Genomic DNA, 21883 nt, shown 5'->3' on the forward strand with positions numbered 1-21883 from the left:
TGTGAATAAAAGGTCACAGATAAGAGGGAACTATGAAGGAATTTCTAAAATGCAAAACACCCTGTGCATCCAGACTCCTCTCGTACATGTTCATTTGTTGAACCTTTACCACTCACTGACCTCCCCTACCTCCCCCACAGTGCAATTTAACAAAGGAGAATACTTGCATAGATTAAGACTTAGCTACTTTTCAGCAAAAATTGTCTTTCCGCTGGTACCCTTTATTTTTGTTCAAATTGCTATAATGCTATAATATTTGACATGTTCACAATCTTAGTTTATGCTAACATTAGCTATTTAGCTTGAAACACAAATTAAAGCTGAGGCTTTTGGGAATGTCATTAGTTTTGCAGGTATTTGGTCTTCAACCAAAGCAGAGCTCAACAATAAGAACTGAATCATTGGTCCGGGGGAGGAAATTTCCAGACTGGGCAAGTGAAATAACCCCCATTAATGTTGAGGTATTGGACAAACATTGACCAAAAGGAGCAAATTTCATGACAATACAACCAGTAGGAAGAAGGAAAAATCTGCGGCTCACCAAAGTCATACTCATAGTATTTAATTTTTTCAATTCAATTCAATTTTATTTGTATAGCGCCAATTCACAACAGAAGTTATCTCTGGACACTTTTCAAATAGAGCAGGTCTAGACCGAACTCCTTATAACATTATTTACAGAGACCCAACAGTACCACCATGAGCAAGACCTTGGCGACGGGGGCAAGGAAAAACTGCCTTTATAAGAGGCAGAAACCTAGGACAGACCCTTCGGCTCTAGGTGGGTGGTCGTCTGCCTCGATCAGCCATCTTCTATGCTGTGGTCCCCTAGGAGAGGGGGCAGTACGGACAGGGACAGGAAGAGACTCAATAAACTGATCAGGAGAGCGAGCTCTGTCCTGGACTGTCCTCTGGACTCCACTGAGGAAGTTGGTGAAAGGAGGATGTTAGTGAAGCTGACATCCATCATGTAGTAATAATAATAGTAATAATAATAATAACAATAATATCAGTGATATTAGCTGTGGGGGTCAAGCAGGACCATGGCAGGAGGCTCCACCAGGATCGATAAGAACCTGCGAGACGAGAAAGCACAAGAACTCCGGGGAAGAAGTGAAGTTAGTAACATGCATTAATGGAACATGAATGAGTGCAGAAAGAGAGAGAGAGGAAAAGAAGGAGCTCAGTGCACCATGGGAAATCCCCCGATAGTCTAGCCCTATAGTAGCATAACTAAGGGATGGTTCAGGACTCACCTGATCCAGCCCTAACTATAAGCTTTATCAAAGAGGAATGTCTTAAGCCTACTCTTGAATGTGGAGAGGGTGTCTGCCTCCCGAACCACAACTGGAAGCTGGTTCCACAGGAGAGGAGCTTGGTAACTGAAGGCTCTGGCTCCTGTTCTACTTTTAGAGACTATAGGAACCAAAAGTAGCCCAGCATTCAGAGAACGTAGTGTTCTAGAGGGGTAATATGGTGCTATGAGCTCTTTAAGATATGAAGGGGCCTGACCATGAAGAGCTTTGTAGGTGAGGAGGAGAATTTTAAATTCTATTCTAAACTTTACAGGGAGCCAGTGCAGAGAAGCTAATACAGGAGAGATGTGATCTCTTTTCCTAGTTCCTGTCAGTATTCGTGCTGCAGCGTTCTGAATTAATTGGAGCGTCTTAATGGACTTATTGGGGCAACCTGATAATAAGGAATTGCAGTAATCCAGCCTAGAACTAACAAATGCATGGATTAGTTTTTCGGCATCCGTCTGTGACAGGATGTCTAATTTTTGTAATATAACGTAAATGAAAGAAGGCAGTCCTGGAGGTTTGCTTTATGTGGAAATTAAATGACATGTCCTGATCAAAGATAACTCCAAGATTCCTGACAGTGGTGCTAGAGGCCAAGGTAATGCCATCTAGAGTAACTATATCTTTAGACAGTGAGTCTCTGAGGTTTTTGTGGGCCAAGTACAAGAATTTCGTTTTTTTCTGAGTTTAACATCAGAAAATTGCAGCTCATCCAGGATTTTATGTCCTTAAGACATGTTTGTAATAGATTGTAATAATTAGTTAATTGATTAATTTCATCGGTCTTGATCAATAGATATAACTGTGTATCATCTGCATAGTAATGAAAGTTAATGGAGTGATTCCTAATAATGTTGCCTATGGGAAGCATACATATAGTAAATAGTATTGGTCCAAGTACAGAACCTTGTGGAACTCCATGACTAACTTAAGCATTTATGGAGGATTCATCATTAACGTCTACAAACTGAGAACGATCTGATAAGTATGACCTAAACTAGCTTAGTGCGGTTCCTTTAATGCCAATATGATGCTCAAGTCTCTGTAAAAGAATATTATGGTCAATGGTGTCAAATGCAGCACTAAGATCTAATAATACAAGTACAGAGACAAGTCCATTGTCGGAAGCAATCAGGTCATTAACTTTAACCAGAGCTGTCTCTGTGCTATGATGAACTCTAAATCCCGACTGAAAATCCTCAAATGAACTATTGTTATGTAGAAAGTCACACAACTGTTTGGCGACTACTTTCTCCAGAATCTTAGAGAGGTAGGGGAGGTTAGAGATCGGTCTATAGTTGCCTAAAACCCCTGGGTCAAGAGTGGACTTTTTAAGAAGGGGTTTAATTACAGCTACTTTAAAGCACTGTGGTACATATCCTGACAATAAAGAAAGATTGATCATATCCAGTAAAGAAGTGCCAATTAAGGGTAAGACTTCTTTAAGCAGCCTATTTGGGATGGGGTCTAAGAGACAGGTTGATGGCTTCGATGAAGAAATTATTGAAGTTAACTGATGAAGATCGATAGCAGAAAAACAGTCTAAATAATAATCTGTTTTTAAATGAGTTAAACTTCCTGAACTTGGAGAGCCAGTGGGTGATTCATTTCCTCTCAAATAGTAATAATTTTATCATAAAAAAAGCTCATAAAGTCATTGATACTTAAGGTTATGGGGATATGTGGCTCAATAGAGCTGTGACTCCCTGTCAGCCTGGCTACAGTGCTGAAGAGGAACCTAGGGTTGTTCTTATTTTCTTCTGTTAGTGCTGAGTAATAGGCTCCTCTGGCATTACGGAGGGCCTTTCTATATATTTTAAGATTATCTTGCCAAATTGAGTAATATTCTAATAATTTAGAAGAGTGCCATTTTCTTTCAGATTTCCTTGCTTTTTGCTTTAATTGGTGGGTTTGGTGGTTGTACCACGCTGCTAATCTCCTATGTTTTAATATTTTCCTCTTTATAGGAGCGATAGAATCTAATGTTGATCGTAGTGAGCCTGCCGCACTATTAACAAGATTATCAATTTGGGAGGGACTGAAGTTGTTATAGAAGTCCTCCATTATATTAAGACATGGCATTGAATTAAGCACTGATGGAATCCATGATAGAACGAAGTCAAGAATGTGATTAAAACAATGAGTGGGTTTATTTACACTCTGACAGAAGCCAATTTAGTTTATTAATGAGATAAATGTGTTACTAAGGCTGTCAGAACAGACAGGTGGTATTGAAGTGGAACAGAGATTTCACAACACAGTACCATGTCAAAACAACCCTACGTCAACAAATACCCTGGATCAACTTTCAGAGAGATACTGGTTATTTTTAGCATATTTATTGCACAATCTTTATGCTGGTTCTAAATGCTTCCATTAAGACATGCTCCTTTTGTCTTAAACATCAGAAGAAAAACAAAAACGGCAACCGAACTTCTCTTTATCAAAATAGTTTATTTAGAAGGCTTTTGTCACAAAAGCAAGACATATCTTGTCTCTAAATGTCCCCGTTCCACCTCTCATACTCCTCCAACTAAAAATGTGACACAAATAAAACATCAGTTTATCACTTGAGAAGAGCTAAGAAGAAAACAAAATGCTGCAATTTAAAAAAAAAAAAAGAGAGCAATACTTCACATCACTGTTGTCTATAATCATATGCTTGACAGAATCTGATGACTTGCTAGTATTGTACAAAGTGTGACAGTGAACGCTGCCTTAAAACACATAATACAGACGAGTCGTTGGTTAAAGATGAGCTCGCTGTGAACAAAGCATGGGGCTAGTGATCGCTTACAGGGGCCGAATACGGATGCTCGAGAATTTGTAGATTTGTACAAATGTAAGAGACTGTCAGTACCCTGTAGAGTTGACCCAACAGTTACATCACTCCACGCAGAGGAAACTTAAGAAAAGGTGGGATAACAAGACGATAAAAAGGGGCAGAGACAGACAAAAGAATCAATGTGTATAAATCTGTTATTCATCACACCACAAGAGGAAGATGCATCCTTTTCACTGAAGGAACAGAGTGAGTAGCAAGTGATCGAGTGCATCTTACTACCCTTGTGTTTCTGTGCTGCAGCGTCTACACAAAGTACACTCCATTCCTGAGACGTCCTTCCCTCACCAGATGCCCAAATGTTTCCTCTTGGTTCTCGGTGATGAGGTAAACTGCAGCTGAGACATTGAAAGGGGAGCTAAAGTCGGGCATATGGGAGTGAACAACACTCTGGAATGGAGCACAGCCAAACCTCTTCTGAGGGCAAAAAGCAGAAGATGGTTTTCATGGTGGCCACTTCCTGTTCACTTACACAATAGCCTTTATACATGAACCATACAACATTTTTATATGTCCACTGAAGGCAGGGGAAAAACGCCCCATCCCATCACTGTTTCTTCTCCGGCTCACGAGGCCACATGGGCAGGCAGGCAAACAGGCAAGGAGCGGGCTTCCTTTTATTTGGCAGGGATCTTTGCTCGTTTCCGGGCGATGGCGTCCTCCACGGCTTTCAGCTGCTTCAGCAGCTCCTCTCTGCGAGACAGTGTGTTGCTGGGTTTGTTTGAGCCTGAGCCCGAGCCCGAACCCGAGCCCGTGCCGGCGGCCGAAGTGGAGCCAGGGGCAACCGGCTTTCCCAGTGGCAGCGCCGGGCCTTTCCCGGATGACTTGGGGGGTGGTGACAGAGGACGTTTTCTGCGGAAGTGGAGGAGTGAAAAGAACAAAAAGAGAAAATACCCAATTATAAACGCAGCAGCAATAAATATAAGCTGTATTAATGATCAAATGTGGATGCTCTTGTGAAACAGCCATTATCTGACTGTCCTCTCACACGAATTACTATTACTATACTGTAATCTGTATTAATAGAATCAATTCAATTCAATTCAATTTATTTGTATAGCGCCAATTCATAACAGAAGTTATCTCAGGACACTTTTCAAATAGAGCAGGTCTAGACCGAACTCTTTATAACATTAATTACAGAGACCCAACAGTACCACCATGAGCAAGACCTTGGCGACAAGGGCAAGGAAAAACTGCCTGTTAAAAGGCAGAAACCTAGGACAGATCCTCCGGCTCTAGGTGGGTGGTCGTCTGTCTCTACCAGTTGGGGTGAAAGAGAGAGAGCGAGAGAGAGAGAGACAGAAAGGTGCACAGCAACAACAGTATTGGCAATGGCAATCTAGCAGGACCATGGCAGGAGGCTCCACCAGGATCGTTAAGAACCTGCGAGAATCAGAGTTTCTGCAGGTTCAATTTAAGACTTTTTTTTAACCTTTTTATGACCATTAGGAATGCAATTCAAGACCTCCTCCTAGGGAATTTATCAGCTCGACAGGTTGATCAGATCCAGCTTAAATTTAGTCAGAAAATGCAAAACATATTGTCGATGATATTTCATGATTGTGGTGTGTTAAAGAGCATGTCCGTGGTGTCAAATTTTGATGTACCGCCAGAACACACCAATTTGCTATAACTTCGGTATACATTGTCCAATTGGCCCCAAACTTCACTTGTCTGATATGAGTCCCGCCCTGAACACATCTATGTGATAATATTCACTAATAGTGATAGCCACCTAGGGGTGAAAGGAAATGTCATTTTTATACTTTTATGTATATCTTCCTGCAGAACTCCCATAGGATGATGACGATGATACCTTATGAATCTTAAGAATTTTCGTAGAAAAAAAAATCTGCTATTGTGTTTGAACAATTTTTAGGGGGCTAAACATGTCCGAAAACTCATGAAACTTTACACAAAATTCAGTCGTGGCGAAGTATTAAGTCTTGTCTTGGTCCCACACATGCCGCCCCCCATTCCCCCCAGAATCAGTCCCGAAGACACGTAAGACTGACATGCATGGAAATTAGTACGGATGTGTATCATAATCGGACAAGCAAAAAAGCCTCTTGCATTTTTGGACACTTTCCCATGCTCGACAGCTCACGAAGCTTTGCACAAAATTAAAACATGGCAAAAGTCGATGTATTCATTTGTACTGGTGCACAGGCCCCGCCAAATGTCTAAGCCCTGCCCCTCCGAATCAGCCCCCAAGACGTGTATGACGGACATGTACGAAAATTGGTACGCATGTGTATCATGCTCAGACATGCTCAGGCAAAAAAGCCTCTTGGAGCCATACTCCCAACAGGAAGTCAGCCATTTTGGATTTCGTGGTCATTTCTGGCGATTTTTGGCGTCGTTTTTTAACGAACATCTTCTAGGGAAGTGATCGGATTGACCTTAAATTTGGTCAGTATGATGTAAATACCATCATGATTAAAAGTCATGCTATTTGTGACTGCTTCAAACCATCTACCCGTGGTGTGGCGTGCAATTGACTCGCCATGAAAAAGGAATTTGTCATAACTTCAGCGTACAAGATCCAATCTCAACGTAACTTCACATGTCTGATGAGTCCAGCCCTGAACACGTCTACATGACAATATTCAGATATAGTGATAGTGCCACCTAGTGGCAACAGGAAATATTAGGGGTGCTCGATAATTATCGGGCCGATAACAGGAAATTATTATGTCATTCCAATAAGTCCGATATCATGACGAATAGCCTTGATAACATATATAATTTTGTCAGCACGGGAGTGCCCTGCTCTTACTATGAGACCTGAATGGCCTGCAGTGAATGCTGTGTTCAAGTGACGTTGGCATAATCAGAAAAACTTGTTCTGACGGGGAAAATTCAAGAATACCCCCTCATGTCGAAAAGAACTCGTTAACTCATAGTCATAATTTTGGTAGTTGCTGACTTGAATTGATATCCACAGTATTTTTCCACATGTTACACATAAACAATAGAAACACGAACTTAACAAGGCCAAAAGAACGACTACCAAATGTGGGAACAGGGAATTTCCGTTACACCGTGAATGCAGCACAGCGTGCTTATGTTTGAAAACAGACAACACGGCGTTGATTGTGTGGGACTTTTACAAAGTTTCTGAAGAAGACAGGTCGCTTGTTATTTGTAACAAACTAGTGCTGTGCCCGTAGGAAGTATGTCTTGCTATAGAAAAGTGGGAGGTTAAGTAGCTTTTTCATGGATGGCCAAATAAGGTTGTGTTTGAAGGTGCAGCAGCTAGCTACAGACGAACATCCACAGATTCCGATTCCAGTTTATTGTCCTCGCGTATCCGGATCTCCTCAGACCGGAACAGACTCGGTCCGGACTTGTTCAGTGTCAGTAATCCACAACAGTCAGTTTAGATGCACAGAACGGGACTGAACAGGCGGCAAAACCCGCTGCAGGTATCGACACTGAAGCTTTGATACGTGCTTCTAACCCTGAACTACAATTCCATAGAACCACTGCTTCAGAGCTTTGGTGCGAAAACAATCACGTGACATAGGCCGCTTCATTGCCTGAATGAATCACCTGACTGGTTCGCGGTCCAATCAGGCGATTCACTGGCACTGCCCCGTCTCGATTGTGTGTGTGTGTGTGTGTGTGTGTGTGTGTGTGAGTGAGTGAGTGAGAGAGAGAGAGAGAGTGCGTGTGAGAGTGCATGAATGCCTGTATGTAATTAAAAGCCTCCTGTCCACCAACCAGCCTGCCTAATTTGACTGCAGCCTTGCACTTTGCCAGGAGAGGTCACTGTAACTGAAGCTTCGAGTAATGAACCAATTTTCGAAACAATTGGCTCAAGTGGTTCAGTGCTTCACAAAAGCTTCATTTGCCCATCACTATAGATCAGCGTGTTTCTTAAGGTGTGTCGTGGGGGTGGGCTCTGCAGTGATTGGCTCCAGTGCGCACATGGCTATGGTGGCTATGGTTGACAATGCTAGCGGAATTTTCTCTCTCTCTCTCTATAAAACAACTGAACCTCATTTACTTTAGTGAGAAGGTATTCATTTAAATGGAACCATAAGCCAAAATCATTTAAACTTAATTTTTTGTCACTATGGAATGCACTTTTTCAGTTTGTTTACACAGACAAGTGCATCAGTTCAAGGGGCCTTTATTTTTTTCTTTGAGAGGCTTGCCAATAGTTTTTCATTGGAAAAAATAAATATCAACATTTAAATTTAAACATTTAAGTGTTTTTGGGTTTGTTCATTGTATTAATGACATGATCTTAGGTCATGATCATATATATTATGTATATGTGTGTATGTTATCGGTATCGGCCTTTAGGAGCTGAAAGTTATCGGTATTGGTTTAAAAAAAAGTTATCGTGCATCCCTAGGAAATATCATGTTTCATACTTTCATGTTCTACTCCTAGCAGGTTGTTCAGATCCAGCAGAAATTTGGTCAGAAAATGCAAACCATAATGTTGATGATATGTGATAAATGGGGTGAGTTGTCACTGAAGGGTGTTGTCCTGGCCGTGGCGTCAAACGTGGACGCACATATGCTGTAACTTGAGTACACATCTTCCATTTGGCACCAAACTTCAAGTGCCTGATAAGATTCCTACCCTGTGTCCGTGGCGTGCCATCAAAGTGGGCCATTTTGAATTTCCCAGTGAGTTTCTGCAATTTTTGTGGGTTTAATTTGAAAGAACTCCTCCTAGGGAATTTATCGGATCTACTTCAAAACTGGTCAGTACAGTCAAAGAATATTGCTGATTATAGGGTGTGCTATTTGTGATTGTACGTTGAAGGGCGTGTCTGTGGCGTGCCGTCAAAGACGGCCATTTTTAATTTATTGGTCATTTTCTGTGATTTTTTGCGTTTTATTTGAACAAACTCCTCCAAGGGTATTTATCAGATCTACTTCAATACTGGTCAGTACAGTCAAAAATATTGCTGATAAAAAGTTCTGCTATTTGTGACTGTATGTTGACGTGCTGTCCTTTTGAATCAAATGTCAAACTGTGTCGCATTTCTGGCAATTTCAGGGCTTCTATTTTAACAAACTCCTCCTAGAGAATTTATCAGAACAACTCCAAATTTGGTGAGCCAATTTTAAACACCTCCAGGATTTAAAGTTGTGCTCCTCATACATACTTATTGAACGGCGTGACTCACATGTTAAGAGCCCTGGCCTAAACGCAATCAAAGTGCCAGTATTCAGTCGCTGTCATAGCATCAACTACTTGCAACAGGAAGTAAGCCTTGTGTGGTGATTCGTTGGAAGTTGTAGCTTGGTGTTGTCATGATGTACTGGTGCGTGACCCGACGGCAGCACATCCCGACATGCACCGAGTGTGAGGGCCCGATCATCACTGTTTTAATTTTAATTTGTACTGTGAAATAAAACACCTAGTAAAAAGTACTAAGGGGAGGGATGTTTCTGTAACTTACAAAACTAAGTTAGTTAATTAGTTATTGATGGAATGCGTTTGTTTTTTTTTAAAATAACTTGCATTACAGTGTAATTCCCATCCATGCTGGTAAAAAAAAGGTGTTTTTGGTGTTTTGTTGTTACAGCATGATCAATACACATTTCTCCCAAAAACATTTAAAAGTGAGACACAAACTTCATTAATAAAAGACAACGTTTAAGACCTGAAATAATTATATTTAGGACATTTTAAAGCTAAGACTACTAGATTTTTAGACTTTTTAAGAACCCACGGAGACCTGTACAATTCATAGTATAAGTCTGGTGCCACTTTTTATTATAAAAAATCCCTGATATTTCCTTCTTCCTCTGTACCATAGAGTTCCATTGTTGTCCAAAAACCATTAAAAACACATCAGTGAGCCACACTGTTGCACTGGGTGACAGGTTCCTTCATTACCATTAACACAAACTACGTCCTGCTACTCATAAGAGTGCAAAACTTTTTTTTTGTGCCAACTGTTCTTAAACCAATCCTGGTGGTAAAGTAAATGTTTACTACACAGAGATCAATAATTAAAACAGATTCACCGCAACGCCTTAGGATGTAAAAGAATATGGAATGTGGGTGACACATTTGACCCAACACCTGATGAAAATGGGAAGATTTTAAAATTTCACAAGAACTCTAAATATGTGATATTACAAAATACCCCACTGCATGACTAATATGATCAGTTGAGTAATGTTAATCTAATATTTCATAGTCATGAGCTGTATGAATACTAGTAAATGTGAAACACACATTTCTCAGAATATGCAATTAAAGCAGTCATAGTTACACATACAAAGGCTTGGCACTTGTTTACATAGTTGATTGCTTTAGATTGGATAGCTAATGTTTTCTAGAAACTGACAGACACAATTAAAGTCTTAGCCAAAGTTTTATAGGTGCAAACCCAATGAGTAAATAATTTACTAAGGACTTTACACACAAACCGAGTGATGTATTGATGAACAGCTGGTGCAACTCTATCCATGTGGTTTAGGAAAATACTGAGCCTTTTTAAAAATAAAAGTGTGTACTTTGTGATTGATTTGTTTTGAAGGATTTATGTTTACAGTAGGACTCAATGGGCCACAGACAGGGTAGGGAAGTCAGGGAAGCACTGAGAGAAGTACTGACACTTTGGTTTTGACTGGTTTTGGTCTGGTAATGGGATTTGCTGACAGTAGCTATAATACAGATTAGTCCAGCCTTCTCCTTTAATGGAAAAGACACTCGGGTTCAAGACTGCTTCATAGTTTGACCAAAAAATAGTAGTAGAAACTGCACTCTGTTCAGTTGACTATCATGCTGTCACCTCTTCTAACCAGAGATTGTACTTTGTAGGGGTGTAAGAATATATCAATAAATTTGCGTATCGATACTTTGTCTTGTGATTTCTGTGGTTAAACCCCCGACTCCTAGATAGCAGTGTTATAAATTGAGGGCTATGATGTCAGATGTTAAAGGGACTGTGATAAATACAAATCCCACTATTCTGGTTGCATAAACAATATTATTTTTTTACTCAGATTTAATGCATATGGTGGTGTGTTCTTTATACTATGAAAGTTTGCCTGGAACTATATTTAAAACAAATGGCAATACATCACAGTTAATTCATTTGAAATATCATCCGGCCTTACTTCAAAGATCTGTTGGATTAGGTGAAATTCCACATAGCTGTGTTAGCTATAACAGTACAATCATTTGTACAGTAACAAAAGTTAAGTTGCAAACACAAATTTCAATAAAAGAGTGGATGCTCAAAACTATATTGTACTATACTATGAACTAGGCCCTATTACAAAGCACCTAGTTCATACTGGGGAATTTGTGCAAGAGCCGGTGAATATCATGACACGTGCACAGATGATGTAATACTTGTGTGCTTCCACTTGTTTGACATGTTCCTCATTTTAGTGTGGTCAGACATACTTCATGCTCTGAAAACCCTGATGTGTTTGGCCTGAGCAATCATGATCACTGCTGTTGATAAGGAAGAGCAGTCAGAGAGAAAATTTGACTTTAGAATTTCCACACTTCCAGCTGAATACCCTTTTTTAAAAACCTTTTGACTTCTGTTGTTGAATTATAAAGTGTATAGGATAGATTATAAGAAGTCCTACAGCAGTAACATGCTCAAGGTTGCACCAACCTGTCTCCAGGGGGGGGCATGGGTCGGGGCCCTTGGCCTCTGGGCCGGTCCATTCGAGGTGAGAGTGGGGGTCGTCCAGGTATCCTCTTATCACGGCCTGAAACAACATCAGGTTCACAGTTAGCGAGGTTGTTAGCGGTTTGGAGAGTTAGTTCATTAAAAGCAACATTACTGTAGAGACTACACAGCTGTTAAAGTGTACCAGTGATGTAGCCTCTTTTAAACAGCTGTTTAAGTTTACATGAATTGTCTCAATTGATTTAAAGATTTGTGGATCCGACGCATACTGTAGGCGATTTGGCAAATTTGGCATTGTGCTTGGTAAAGGTTGACCTACCTTCGTGATGTCGAAGAAATTTTTTGCCGCTAGTAGAATATATTAGCTTCTTCGCGCACAACACACAGAAACAAGCACCTGGCTCTCTTCATTTTTGGCACCAGCTACCGAAAGGCTTGCTCCCTCCGCCCCTTTCTTCTTTGCACTTCATTGCGTGTGCATAGTTACGATTGCTAACGTTGGATTGGACAGGAGCGGTTTGAGGGAGGGGCTTGACAATATCCCGCAGCAACAGGTTTTTTTTTAATGTTTACTTTTTTCTTTTATGAATCGCAGTCAAACGCCACACGCCGAAGATCCGGCACAGTGCCGGAATACTTTAAGCCCTGCATTTGGTTATAAAAACTTCAAACAGGATGGCACCAACAAAAGGAGCGAGACTGCAAAGTCTGCAGTACCCGAATCAAGGATGCTGGATACACCACGTCAAATTTTATCAGGCACCTGAAAACTCACCCGGATAGGTCAGTCACATTAGCTCAGCATCAGCTATGTAACCCTTACTTAGCTTGCTACTAGCTTTGTAACTGAATATTTGAATAGATGAGTGAATGTTAGTTTTCTTATCGCACTTGTTTGCATTGAGTGGCGTTGACATGACATAAAAAAAAAAAGGTAGGGTAACGTTAATCATCTACGTTGCCACCATCTACTGGCTAACGTTAACCGTAGAAAAATACATAGTTATACTGTCGGCTTACAGGCAGGTTACAGGCTAATTGTTGACCACGTAACGTTAATGTTACAGGTTTATCAGGTTACCATTACGCAAAACAACATTGTTGATTGTTTCAGATAATATGGCAGCAAGAGTTTTGCTTTTTTTTGTGAACTAATTTTTAATTGCAAATAACACAGAAGTAACATATACAAGTGTTTAAAATACTTTTAAGTGTTTTGCTCACAAGTTCTTTGCATTTCGCTAAAGTGTGATGTTTTGCACTAATTGGAATGATGTTAATTACAATGTCTTTGACTGGGTGAGGTGTAACATTTTCTATATTTGTTCTTATTATGGTCCCACTGAGCCTGCACAATAGGGGGCAAGATATACTGTAACTGTATGTTCATGTTGGAAGTTTCCTTTAAAGGAAAGCATTCATTGTGTGTTTTCTTCATATTGCATTGCAATAGCCTGTTTAAAGTGATCATATAACAAACAACTAATCAGTACTGATACTGTATGCTAATAGATAAAGGAGTGATAATAATACAGTAAATGCTTTGAATTTCTTAGATATAGCTGTGCAGTATTCTTCGTAGACCGGATAGCAGCAAATGACAGAAAGCTTATTACAACCAGAAGAGACATATGACTTTTATTTTTTAGAGACTTGAGACTTGACTTGGACTCGTGACCAAAGACTTGAGACATGACCAAGTCTCACCCCACAAAGACTTGAGACTTGACTTGGACTTGTGACCAAAGACTTCAGACTTGACTTGGACTTGCAAAGATCTACAGAGTATCTATTAATTGTTCAGTCTATATGAAAATAAAATGAATGCAAGGTGTTCAATTAATAGCAAATTAAACAGAGAAGCAAGCCCTCACATCTACCAAGCTGAAGCCATCTAACGCTTGCATGACTAACAGATAAAACCATAAAAGGATTTAGCAAGTATTAAACCCGGCAGAGTAAGAATTTATAGACCTATTTGCATTAATGTTGCATCAAACATACAAAAATGATCAGAGATCGCAACATCATGAATAAATGTCACATCAGAATTAATTTGGGTGAAAGGGTTCCCAGAGATAATGTAGGCTGAATGATATCATGGATGGACAACAGCAAATACCTGATTCTTGATAAAAAAACAGTATTGTTCCCACATGTTGGTCTGTATTTGTGTCAACAGTAAATTTTCTGAGAGTGAACATGTGTGTGTGTAGGCTGTTAGTAAACACGTTTCTCACCTCTGTCTGGAGACATGGCCATTCTCTTGCTGAGGGGGGAACCTGGCCTGTCTTTGTCTGAAGGAAGGTACCTCTTCCTGTTGCCCTTATCTCCTTGCTGCTAGAAAGAAACAGTCAAACTAATTTACTCCACATCCAAGTGCAAAATTAAATAAATAAATAAACAAATGAATGAATGTCCGTCCATTGGTCCATTCGAGAGAAATTGTTAAGTGATGGAAAGCCCTACCTCATACAAGTATGAGAAATACTAGGAGCATTTAAAGAAAAGTGTGTCATTTTGGGAAATAGGAAAATTTGCTTTATATCCGAAAGAGAGTTGAGAAGATCAATATCACTCTCAATACTTTACACTAAATATAGTACGCTAGAGACCTGACTCAACTAGCTAAGCTTAGCATAGCATAAAGACTGTAAACGGGGAAACCGCTATCCTGGCTCTGACCAAAGGTAATAAAAGCCACCTTACAGCACCTTGAAAGCTTGCAAATTAACTTGTTTGTTCTATCCATAAAAAGTGAAAAAGAAAAAGGTTTCGATTTAACAGGGGATGAATAATTCTTCCTGCAGTGGACTAACTCTTGGCAAGATAGCAAATAACTGTATTCTCCAAAATGTTGAACTATTCCTTTAAGATTTAATTCTAGAATAGACCCTTTAAAGAAGAGAAAGAGGAGCAATAGTTACCTTGTTGAGGAGGGTGAGTTTAATGTCTTTGTGGGAACCTGAACCTCCATAGCTTCCTGGGGGGCCCATGGTCCCGGGTGGAGGATGTACAGGGTGGCCACCCCTGCTACCAGGACCTGATCTAGGCATGGGGTTGCCTCCTCTAGGCGGGGCACCGGATAGGTCAATCTTCCTGCGGTCCTCTCTGAAGGGTTCATCTTTCTTTGATGGTCTCTCTGTGGACAGGTAACATGGCAACAGATAAACACTGTCATGCTAATCATAAGTTCTATATTTCTGATTTAGAGAAAAATCCACAACATATTCTAAAATCTTATTCATTTTTTACCTATTAGACATTTGAAGTAAGTAAATATGTGGAAGGACAAATATGGAAATATTTGTCTTAAACACAAAACTTTGCTGTTAAGCTATCGTTAATGAAACTCACACTTCCTACACTGATGTTTTATATTAAAATCTTTCCAGTAGGCATAATCCGTACCTTTCATGGTAGACTTTAACTTTGAATTCACCATGAGAGCTAATGGGGTACAGGTAATTCCCTTGGCCTTAGAATGTCTTTACCGAGCCTTTATTCATTTGTGGTGGCAATTATGACCATTATTTGAATACCAGAATTTATGATTTCTATGCGGTGCTGTTGTTTATCAGCCTGCCTGCTGCATGGGGACTTTGTTGCTCACACTAACCCCTGTTCTTGTCTCTGCCATGTGGAGGCCGGTCCCGCGCAGGCCCTCTCTCCTTGCGGGGGTGGTTTGGTGTGGGCGAACGGGAGCTGGCGGAGGAGACTGGGCTGGCCAGGTCAGCGTACATATCGTCTGAGTCTGCGCTGCGTACCGAGCTGCTGCTGGACGACGCTGATGACACTGATGACACACTGCTCACGCTCAGCGATCTGTGGCGGGAGACGACAGGTCGACCGTGAGCTGGGGCATTGCAGACTGAGCGTTGTTATCGCAGTTGTGTGTACACAACAACAACACGGCAACATATCTTCATATATATACACACACCCTGAATAATAGCTATCATACCTGGATTTCCTGGAGGGTTTCCCAGAGACGGCACATGAAAGCAAGAGAGAATAACACAGAATAAATCCATATTAGGCTGCGTTATTAGTCTGAAGGACGCATTATATATGCACACTTAAAATACCTTTATATTTGGAATATTTAGCTTACAGATTGAGGATGAATGCAACAGATAACTGAGCTATAATTCTCAAAGTAAGGGTTTAAAGACCTTTCTGAACCCAGATGGAATTGTGAGTCCAATTTGGCAGTTTCAAAAAGTGTAAATGACGACAACTCTTCAGATTATCAGCTTCATGTATGTGTTGACTTAATTTAAATTACATAATGTGCCATTCTGCTTCATGTTCAATCTTCTTGAAAGTGTGGCAGTAATGTAAAGCTTCATTTCATAAATAAGTACATAAATAAATGCCTCCCCAAACACAATATATGGTGTGCAACATTTCTTTAAAAGGTTGCCAAAGCTTTTGGAAAACGGCAGTTCTGATGACACTGAAGGTGTTCGCATGGGCGAGTACCTGGATTTTCTGGATCCAGAGCGTGAGCGTGACAGAGAGTTAGAGGAGGATCTGGATCTGGATCTAGAGCTAGAACCAGTATAACTGCTACCACTTCCACTAATACTCCCACTCACAGTTCGCCTGAAAGAGACAGACAAAGGACTGAGAACACAGCAGGTAGTTTTTTTTATAAAGCGTACTACCCAGCTCTTTGTTCAGTTATTATCACACAGAGCAGACATAAAGGCTGTATGTGTATATTCCCTACTGTAATCTGTTACATTACCAGGAGATTACTACGGACACTCACCATTTGGCTTATTGTAAAGCCAGTTTCGGGGGCCACTGGACAGGCCATTTTTACAGCAGACATTTTGACTTTTCATAATACGAAAGGCACAGGTGTTAATATTAGGGCTGCTCGATTATGGAAAATATCATCACGATTGTTTGGGTCAAAATTGAAATCACGATTATTCAAACGATTACTTTTTTAAACTTCAGAAACATGCTGCATTTATTGGACATTTGTCAAAAAAACGTGTGCACTCTTGCAATCTCTACAAAAAGTTAAATTAAATAAAATAACACACAAAAGATAAGCCATAGAAAAACAATTTGTGTTCTCAAATTTTAGTGCACTGCCACAACATTTGAAATTACCTCTATGTTGATTTTGGAGCGGCGGCCCGCCGCTGTTAAATTTCTGCCGCCACGTTATCAGAAATGGGGCAGAAGGACAATGTAGTCACGGTTGCCTTTTAAATTATCCTGCCGACATAATGCACCCCCGCTGGCTGCCGCTCACATTGCAATTTAACAACAAGTAGAACTATTCAGAGGTTATTGGGGCTGTCCAGTTTAACTCCACATACTGTTGTGTTGATGTAGCTTATTGTCAAAACGTTCGCTTTCTTCCAAGTCGACTATTAAACTAACAGCTCCACCAAAAACGTCACCGCGGTGGGTCCGTTTTAATTGGACAACGTTCAACTTGTCAGTTCTCAGCTCAACATCCTGATATCAAACATCTGGAAACATTAAAACGGTAAATATATTTGTTTGTGTCGCAGCGAAGTGTCACTTCTGTTTCATACGTAAAACGTTTGCCGACATGACGAGACGGGACGGGGGGAAAAATCCCAGAGGAAACACTGATTACCTGTTACTGTTACAAGTTACCTGTTCCAACAAAAACAACGTGACTGACTCATGTGCAGTGCATGCTGTGGGGGAGGGATGGAAATACGCAGACATTGGATGTGTCTCAATTCAGGGGCTGCATCCCTGAATTGGGACATTGGGTTTTTTTCTATACAACACTGCACAACAGAAAATGAAAAGAAAATCGTTTCCCCCCGATTTTATTAGTTTTGAGATCGTTTGGCCCCAAAATCGTTATCATGATCAAATTTCGATTAATTGAGCAGCCTTAGTTAATATCATTAACAAAGACTATTCAGGTGTTCCAGTAAGTTATGAAAGCAAGCCAGCATGTACAATATGAAGACTATGAAGCAGCTAAATTGAATTCATTTTTTATAATGTGGTTTTCTTGGTCAAATGTCAAAAGGTCTTTTGTACAGGATCCAAAATGAAATTTTTCGCCATCTTCAAGTTTTCTTTTTGAGTGGCTTAACACTGGGAATATGTTACCACATATCTAATAACAACAGGTAATTCAGACTGCAAAATGCATATTGTGTAGAAAGCTGCAACTAATAGTAATTCGGTGGACGGTGAGGGTCACGTTAGTCTCAGCTGGTACACATAAAAACACACCAATGTCAACCTGGCCTTACGCTGTAGTAAGTATTTACTGTCCACCTGGTCAAACACTAAAAACAAAAACAAAAGTAAATCCCATCCTCAGTGTGTACCTCCTGTACCACCTACAAACTGGTTTGTATAATAAGGCCTGTGCTCGCCCTTTCACCCACACATTACTTTGGCTGGTTATATCTATTCTCAAGACTGTGTGAATGTAACAACTAAGCCTGATTGGCATTTTATTTGTGTTGCAGATGGCAGAGTAGGTGTGCATACATCTTTTACAGACTTTATAGATTATATAATCAGCATGGTTGGATCAGGCCACGGTCATTTCCCTCTTGAGTGGTCATGTCATGTCCTGTCCTGTTGTGTGCATCTGTAAAAATGAGTGTCATTTCAGATGACATGAGGCTAAGAAAACACTGCACACCTAGTATCACTAACCCATATCATATCTGCTAATCAGAGGGAAGTAGTTTATGAACACAGTAACAAACAGGTTTTCCTGGATAGTTTCCACGGTGCAACCCATTCTGCCCACACTTGCACCCACACACACACAGATGAACACACACACCCTTACTGTTCTTCCCTGCCCTTTAGCCGTTCTTCCTCTCTGGTTGATGTTTCTGTCACCCACACAAACATAATATGTATAAAGATACAGTTTTTCCTCGAGCCATCAACCCACACAATCTCTATGGTCTTCCCCCAAGACACAGCTGTGGGATACACCTGCAGTATCACCGATGTCCCACACAAATATGCAAATTCAGATGTGTAAGGAAACACAGTTCTGTTTATTGCACAGGTATCCGTTTGACAATGTCATCCACTGTCTTGAGCCCAGTAAATGTGCCGGCAGGCCAGCATTCTCTCACTAACATGCAAACACCTGAAACTAATAGCAGAGCACTCAAACGTTTCTCCTGTGAGCCACGGCTGTGATCACATGACAGTGTAAGAAGTGTTAACCAGGTTTTCAATTTAGTGTAAAAAGAGACAAAGAATACCCTGCATATAATAACAACACAATTACTTTAAGAGATTGCCTCCACCACTAAACTGTAGCAGTTCAAAAAGAGTTGAGTGGCAATCCATTTCCAGTAAACTCAGTGGGACTGTATAACACTACTGTCCTAGGCATATTTAAAAAAAAAAAAAAAAAAAAAAAAAAAAAAAATCTGCCATAATAAGATTTTGTGATGATAAGAAAGCATTTATTTGGTGATAACTTGGATAGACACAGTGTTTGGTGTGGTGTAGGTGTATATACAGTACACACAAATCTGCAAGGACAGCATGAAAAATGCTAAATATGCTTATAGAAACAAAAACAGGTCTACTGGTGAGATAGCTTGTACCCAAGAGTATCAAGAATTTTTGTAAAAAGTTCAATTTAAATTCAGGAACGGTCCAACCACAGTCCTGTTGCTTCCACCCTTTTCTCCAGGGTGGAATTTGTATTCACATATTTTGGGTTTAATGTATGCATGTGTACATACACATACATACAGTAGGTTGTATTTTGGCTAAATACTTTGAGACTCTGTTGCCCCATTAAACAAAATGAATACTTCCTGGGATACTTAAAATGCAATGGAGCCATCATTCATTTTTATTACATGTGCTTTTCTTGTTATGACAGGGAAAATTTTATGGTACTAGTATAAAAAAAGATACTCAATACCTCTTTTGACACCAGGACAAACAGTGCTGGATTAGAAAAAGTCAAAGGAGACATATTGAGGATCAGTTGCAGTGTTTTCTATTTCTATTTCCAGTCGGTTATTTATATTTTCAGTGTTTACTCAGGCTATTTTATTTTGCTCAATTTGCTTTTCCACACTCTCACACGCACACACCCACACCGTCTCTTTCTGCACACACACACTCACTGGTACGTCCTTTTTCTCTGTCTGCCTGTTTGTGTCTGCACTGTTGACTTTCATGAAGTACTAATAGTACTATACTATTGAATGAAAAATTGATGGAGATTGTATTGTTTTAAACACGTGGTATGCAAGAGCCAACTAAGTACTGATACTTTTGACCAGGGCTGCACAATTAATCACAATATTATCAAAATCGCAATATGGCCAAGTGCAAAATACAAAAATCTCTTGCTGAAGGTAAAATGTATTAAAAAAAACGCATTATATGGAGTATGTAGTTGGTATAATAGAGATGCCCTGGTGTACAAATCTAATTCTCCAGATGTAAGAAAACATGTTTGTTTGGTAGAGAGCCCAACAAATGTCACATCATCATGATTTTAATGTTTTAGTGAGATTTGTGATGCAAAAATGATCATTCCTGCCCTATCTGTCAAAATAATCGCAATATGATGTTTTTACCATATGGTGCAGCCCTACTTTTGACCTTAGCTGTAGGTACACTGTTAAAAATACTGATGTGGTGATTTGAGCACATTTCCCTGACTTCTCATGTGTTTCTCATTGACTTTGATGTGGTCAAAGTGTGAAGCTGTTTATGGTGATAGGAGGGTGCTTTCTCTGATCTTAAACCTAATTCTATTACTTAACTAAGTTATTGGAGAGTCAGCTGCCAACAGAAGCTGCCTGAAGCCTCTTTTAACTGGTTTTCTATCAAATGTGTGATGCATGTCAACTAAAAATACAGACAATGTCACAACTGTTCAATGCCCAAAGCAGGTGCTGTGTCAAATAACAGGTCATGCCAGATTGTCATTTTGACCAGGTAAGCCAACAATAACTTCAGGCTTAAGTTTAAAAAGATTAACTGGAAAAGATCTTTTTCTTTTCCTGATTCCTGCCATAAATCAGATCCTTTTGCGATATTGTGCAATCCAGCAGTTTTCAGTTAACTCTAAACCCGTAGCAGACAATGCAAAATGTATCAATACATTATCTTTTTGTTTAACAGCACTTGTGCCATTGCCTCAAAACAAACCAAGACCTTCAAGGTGAGACGCCTACCTCCGAGGAGGACGCTGCTGTCGTTCTTTCCGCCTATCTTCCCTTGGGTTGGGAGGTTTCCCAGGTTCCCGTGGTGGCAGGGGTCTACCTGCTCCTCCTCCGCCGCCTGGCCCGCCACCTGCGCCTCCAGGCTCTCTGGGATTGATGGGAGGCTTCCCTCCCTCAGGCAGAGGTTTGGAAGGCCTTCCCTGCGGTCCACCAGGTGGGGGAGGACTGGGAGCTTTCTTCATGGGAGGTTTGTCCCTGCGAGGAGGGGGCATGGCGCCCGGCTTCAGCGGCATTCTTAGGGAGGGAAAAAGCACTTTTTTCAAGCATGCAGACTGTGATGGGCAGGCATGTGCTGACAACTAGCATGCCAGCAGAGCACATGTGATGTTCTAGCTAATGATTGATAAATAATAATCATTTAACAGGCATGATGAGAATATGTATTTAAGGAGAAACAAGAAGCAGATCATTTATATATACTTATATAAATATGGCTGACTATGAGTTAAATGGGCAAGATTTACCCTTTAGCTAACACAGGTGGAAGGTCTGGTTTGTTCTTAGCATTCCTCGGTGCTGCTGGACTCGGTGAGGGAGATGTGGAGAAGGATCGAGACCTGTAAATCAATAGTGAAGTTGCCATAAAAGTGTCTTTATGCAGCTTCAATTCCAAATCAGATCACATCATACAAGTATACAACTGTTTTAAAACGCTGCATGATGTCATTTATACTCAAGTGTCAACAAGCTCCTTTTTGTAAAATAATTTGTGACTTTCATACGTTTTTATTTGTAAATAAATATAATTAAATAATTATTCAACTATTGAAGGTTTTGTCTTTGAGCTTTTTTGTCGTTACCTATAGTACTGGTGCAAAATTATGTGAAATTGCATAATTTCTAGTCAAAACCTTCAAAA

General features: G+C 40.2%; 1 protein-coding gene across 5 annotated transcripts in view; it reads right to left on the bottom strand.

The window, feature by feature from the left end:
- Positions 1-3735: 3735 nt before the first annotated feature.
- Positions 3736-21883, bottom strand: part of zc3h18 (zinc finger CCCH-type containing 18) — a 46056-nt gene continuing 27908 nt past the window's right edge. For 3 of the 5 annotated variants that reach the window (XM_051383147.1, XM_051383144.1, XM_051383145.1), the window contains exons 12-18: positions 21489-21581; positions 20977-21258; positions 15396-15601; positions 14704-14918; positions 14017-14116; positions 11759-11855; positions 3736-4995 (exon numbers count right to left, since the gene is read on the bottom strand). In XM_051383147.1, coding sequence (XP_051239107.1) covers positions 4761-4995; positions 11759-11855; positions 14017-14116; positions 14704-14918; positions 15396-15601; positions 20977-21258; positions 21489-21581 — 1228 coding nt within the window. In that variant the 3' untranslated portion in view covers positions 3736-4760. Of the gene's footprint in view, positions 4996-11758; positions 11856-14016; positions 14117-14703; positions 14919-15395; positions 15602-15754; positions 16385-20976; positions 21259-21488; positions 21582-21883 lie in introns of those variants that run through there. The other 2 variants (XM_051383146.1, XM_051383148.1) reach the window with 2 other exon arrangements.

This window comes from Dicentrarchus labrax, unplaced genomic scaffold (assembly GCF_905237075.1).
Source record: "Dicentrarchus labrax unplaced genomic scaffold, dlabrax2021, whole genome shotgun sequence".
NCBI lineage: Eukaryota > Metazoa > Chordata > Actinopteri > Moronidae > Dicentrarchus > Dicentrarchus labrax.